The following is a 5,375-nucleotide window of genomic DNA, read 5'->3' on the forward strand; positions in this document are numbered from 1 at the left end:
ACCAGGGTATTCACAGTCTGTGTCTAACAAGCAAAAAGAAGGTCATGGCAAACTGAAGGAGAAACATGTCAAAATGGAATGAAATGGCCAGCAGGACATTTGCCCCAACCTGTACACCATTGGGGAAGCTTCCAGCAACTGGCCTCCTCATCCCGGCCTCTGGGCTCCCTGGAGTCCAGGGGGCAGGGACTACCTGGGTTCCCAGTCAGGCCCTGACCATTGCAAACAAAAAGAGTCCCAAATCTCCTTGGAAACTTGTGGGGTCCATTCTCCGGCGAACCACCATGCTTTTCCTTCCCTGCTCTTTCTCTTCCTACAAGCGCTGACAGCATCAGCACCCAACAGATGACAGCCACTTCCTCCCAGGTTGTGGCTGGTGCACCACCCCTGTCCCTGTCTCTTTTAAGCAGGGATCAGAGAGAGCCAGTGACAGTCACAGAATTCCTAGTGTTGTGAACACAAGGTTACTGGGACGTGGAGTCCCAGAAACCTGGTAGAATCTGGGACAACTGATTGTCTAAAAATGATCTTGTAGTTGATAAAGTCCCTTCTGTCCCTTACAAAGTGGGGTAGTCAGTCACCTATGCCCTCTGATGACATTTAAAAAGGCAAGCCTCTTGCTCATGGAGCACACTGGCCCCAAGTTTATCAGAGCTTTTTACTCACAAATGTACCTTTTTATAAACTCTTTAAGAATCTCCTCTGCCAGCTTCAAAACGAACACAAGACACTACCAAAAGAGCTCATCCAGCCTTCCAGTTAAGTCAGTCCAGCCCTCGGCTGCATCTTTATAGCCATCTTTGTGTTCCTGTAGCTTTTCTCAGTTTGTCTCTGTCCGTCTTCTTCCACTGAGTATATCCTCGGAGGGCAGCATACAGTTCCTGGTGATAGTCGTTTCTTCTGGTTGGCCTGATTCAGGGCTTGGCACATAGCACCTGCCTGACTTCTGACTTGGCTTGTTCCCCATTGCTGCAGCTCTGGGGCCTCCCACGAAGGTCTGGCTTGGCCGTGGGCTCTGATATCACAGCAAAGGGTTGGGAATCAAGTTCATTAGAACAAAAGCTCCATGCAGGCAGGACCCTGCAGGGACCTGAAGTCAAGGCTGTTTTTCTTCAGGGCTAGCAAAGTGCCCACCACCAAATAAACTCCAGGTGAGTGGGAACTGATGGGATAGCTGTATTGCGGCTGCTGCCGGTATCTTTCCTTCAGTTCTTCACTTGGCTGAGCCCATTTCTGTCTTCCCTGTGACTTGTGTCTGTCTGTCAGAGCCCTGGCATTTTCAGCTTTGCCTCCTTCCAGTTTCTTTGTGCCTGTGACTTCACCTTGCACCCTCAGTGCACCCCCTTCCTGCCGCCATCAAATTCTTTGGACAGACATTTAGCACCTCAGAATAACCTCCTCTTGCCTCCCTGTCCCTTCTAACGGTGGCCCCGTGTACAGCTCTGATCTTCCCAGGCCCATATGCCAAGTGTTTCTCAATCCCTATGGTGTCCAAGAAACACAGATGTTTTTGCAAAGCTGAAATCTGACGCCTTCTGCCCCAATGCTAGCTTTCCTATAGAGACATCAAAAGAGGGGGTGTTCATCAGCTATATGCCTGGCCAGCACATCACTGTCCCCAGTCACTCCTTAAAATACAAATGTTTCCCATTTGCCTCCCAGAGTTTATTTTCCAGCGCTTATATAATGGTTAGTTTTGGGACCCCACAATAAATTATTTGACAAAATCAATTCATAAGATTTGTTCTGGGATAGATAACAGATTAAAACTGGTGGTTGATTAGCCTTATCATCATTGTTGACATAGTTTCGATATTGACTCTGGTACATGAGGCTTTGTAGGACCAGAGAAGGGACTACTGTGTTGGAGGAGGTGGGGTTTGTAAGGAATTTTACCATTAAATGTTTAATGGCTGTTTACACAGTGCTGGTTAGCTAGCGTGTATGCGCGTGTGGGCAGCCAGCGAGCCAGCGTGCGTGTGTGGGCAGCCAGTGTGCGTAGGTGGGCAGCTGACTCCTACAAGGAACTGCTTGTCTTTGAGTTCCCGGAAGGCAGATCCTGTGTGGGAGCAGGGCGTGTGCTTGCTTTGGGCTATGCAAGTACAGGTAGGCAGAAACTGGATGCTGGCAGGGTGTGCTTACTGAAGTAGACGGGATGTGGCAGCCCCGTTGCTGACATCAACCCAGCTCCCTGGCATGTTAGTCTTGCTGTCAGCACCTATCACTGGGAGTTTTATGCCTCAACAGAGTGCAGAAGTCCTGCGGCCTGCACAGTTCCAATCAGAACTGCACACAGCAGTTTTGGTGTTTTGGGGTGGTTTTCCAGCAGGGCGTGCACTTCTAAGCAGGCTGTGAGAGTAAAGCATCAGGTTTCCTTTCAGGTGATTTCGACTGAACTGCCTCACGAGGGGAAACAGGAACGCCCCAGTCCATGCCGGACAAGAATGACACCTCCTGCCAGCCTCTGCCTGCTTCTGCTCGGAGAGCTAGGCATCTTTGCACTGGGCCACTTCACAAAAGGTCAGAACAGCAGCACCCTGATTTTCACAAAGGGAAATACCATTCGCAACTGCAGCTGCCCTGTTGGCGTCAGAGACTGTGACTACAGTTTGGCCAGCTTGATGTGCAGCTGTAAATCTGTCCTGCCTTTTGCCATGGAGCAAACCAGGTATGACCACCTGACCATCTGGTTCACGGATGCATCCACACTGGGCCAGCTGCTGGAATTCACTCTGGTCCAGGACCTGAAGCTTTCCTTGTGTGGCTCCTACACTCTCCCCACAAAGTACCTGGCTATCTGTGGGCTGCAGAGGCTTCGAATCAGTGCTGAGGCCAAGCGTCCCTTCCGGGAGCAGAGCTTGCTCGTCCCCAGCAGAAGGGACAGCAGGTCCTCGTACAAAGGCTGGCAAACATGTATGTTTATCTCATTCTTAGATATGGCTCTTTTCAACAGGGACTCATCTTTAAAGTCATACAGCATTGATAACGTTTCTAGCCTCACCAGGGACTTTCCTGATTTTCCCTACTTTAAAACATCCCCAATTCCAAACAACAAAAGCTGTGTTGTCACCATCATTTACTAGCAACCTGTGTCCATCCACCAGGAACTCTGAAAAAGAAAATGATGGCCCATTTGAACAAGGAATCTGGGAGTAAGGCCACGAGACAGGTGTCCCTATTCCTTTTCTCAGCCTCCATTTACAACCGAGCTGCACCTAAGAGCAGCCAGTCCCCTCTGTTCTACTTCCAATGCCAGGGGCTGTTGGACTCCTGAGATACGTCCTGAGGACCAGCTAGTAGCGCGGTGTTTGCAACAGGCAGCCTGTGGAGCAATGCCAGGTTAGAAGGGGAGGGAGGAGTGCACACCAGGAACTATTTATTGGAGCCCAGTATAGTCACAGCCCCAAGGAAGGGACCTTCTTTCAGAAAACAGTAACCCTCCCTTAGCTGTATGGGTACATTCCAAGACCCTGGCAATGCCTGATTGAGCAAACAGTACTAAACCCTATGCATACCGTATTTTTCCTAAACATAGAGACATATGACAAAATCTAATTTATAAATTGAGACCACCGTGGGATTAACAAAAATTGTAACACACTGTAAGAATGTTATGCAAACATGTTCTCACATACTATTACACAGTACTCATTCTTTCCATGACGATGGCTTCTCTTTGGTATAGCCAAATTTCCAGCATTGCAGCTTTGCACGTAATGGTGATTACGGAGTAAGTCATGGGTTTGTTGGATACTAACTTGGCAGTCACAACTGTCGGTCTGATAAGAGAGACAAGCCACTCGGTGCCTAGTGTTTCTACGGCAGGCAAGGGGATGGCTCATGTCCCAGGTGGGATGGGGCGGACTACATTCTTCACGCTCCTCAGAACAACCCAAAGTTGAAAACGTCTGGCTTGGAAGTGAAACTACAGATCAGGGACCACTGTGCCCCTTTCCCTGTTTTCTTTTTCATTTTGTGACAAGGCCTGAATTCCTCTAAATGGCAGTTTTGTTCAGGCTGATATTTCCCAAACACTTGCTAAGAACAAATGCATTGAGAAATTGGGATTTTAAGGGTGTATTTCTGGGGACTGGGAAGGTATGTGAAGGATTTGGTGGAACCTTAACCCTAATGAAGGCCTTGGGGCTCTGAGAGAGGACACAGAGTGAGGGTGCAGACAGTCTCACACTGACCGTCACTCTTGTGCACAAAGCACAGTTCAGGGGAGCTTCTTTTCTGCTCCCTCCCTCCCTCTCACAGAGCATGACTTGGGCAAGGCTCTCCTGGTCCTTCCTCTTCGTTTCCCTGCTTTTGTGCAAGCATCTTTGTTCTCTCTCGATGGTGACCCCTGTCTCTTATCATCTGCCCTCCCATACTTTTCCTTCTCGCTCCAGAATCAGGACTCTGTTTGCTGTCAGGAGAATTGTTAAGCCACAAAAGGGGATATTGGGAATAGCTTGGGAATCTAACAATCACTTCTAACTCGGGGCTCAAAGTATAAAGACTTAATTATAAAACGAAATTTGGGTTCTGAGTCCACCTGGAAGTTTAAGATGAGAAAGTTAAGATATTCCATACAAGACAGCTAACACAAACTCATATATTTTGATAAAAGGAACCAAAGCAACATTTAAAAAAGAATTAAATTGGTTCCTGAGTACACAGAGAAAAGTTCCCCTCATAGAGACCCAATTTACTATTAATGTGCAATATTTGTAAAACCCCTGTCAGGAGGATAGACGTGTGGCTCTAAGCTTAGGAACACACTGCTCTTCCAGAGGCCACCAGTCCAGTCCCCAGCTCCTTAGCTGGTTTGCTCACAGCTATCTGTAGCTCCAACTCCAGAGGATTCAACACCTTTTACTAGCTGCCACTGGAACTTGTACACATGTGGCAAACAGTCACATGAATAAAGACTGAAGCTAAATATTTAAAATCCATGCCAGTTGCTGGGTGGCAGTGGCACTAGCCTTTAATTCCAGCACTCAGAAAGCAGAGGCAGGCGGATCTCTGTGAGTTTGAGGCCAGCCTGGTCTCCAGAGTGAGTTCCAGGACAGCTAGGGCTGTTACAAAGAGAAACCCTGTTTCGGAAAAAACAAACAAAACATGCCAGTTGTCTAAACTGAGAATAAAACAAAGTTGAAACATTACTGAATTCATGATGATACAATGATACAAAATACTTTTACTATAAGATCATAGGTTAGTCACAGTCATCATTTTTTTTTCCGTCTTAACCTCAATAATAAGGTAACTCAACCTGAAACTTCTACACTTGCATAGATGGCAGGGGATTTATCCATTCAGACTAATTAACGTGGGTCCATAATGTCAGCGTTTAAATTAGGCCAAACAAAGTTTATGGATTTTAATAG

At 47.4% G+C, this 5,375-nt stretch overlaps 1 protein-coding gene across 1 annotated transcript; it reads left to right on the forward strand.

Annotated features, from left to right (window-relative positions):
* Positions 1 to 2,417: 2,417 nt before the first annotated feature.
* CUNH21orf62 (chromosome unknown C21orf62 homolog) lies at positions 2,418 to 3,083 on the forward strand. The gene has a single exon (XM_035444102.1). The coding sequence runs from the start codon at positions 2,445 to 2,447 to the stop codon at positions 3,081 to 3,083; it is 639 nt and encodes a 212-aa protein (XP_035299993.1). The 5' UTR covers positions 2,418 to 2,444.
* Positions 3,084 to 5,375: the final 2,292 nt, after the last annotated feature.

This window comes from Cricetulus griseus, chromosome 4 (assembly GCF_003668045.3).
Source record: "Cricetulus griseus strain 17A/GY chromosome 4, alternate assembly CriGri-PICRH-1.0, whole genome shotgun sequence".
Classification (NCBI taxonomy): Eukaryota; Metazoa; Chordata; class Mammalia; order Rodentia; family Cricetidae; genus Cricetulus; species Cricetulus griseus.

Excerpts from the sequence above, each read along its gene's own strand:
- CUNH21orf62 (XM_035444102.1), top strand. The coding sequence starts at position 2,445 with ATGACACCTCCTGCCAGCCTCTGCCTGCTTCTGCTCGGAGAGCTAGGC.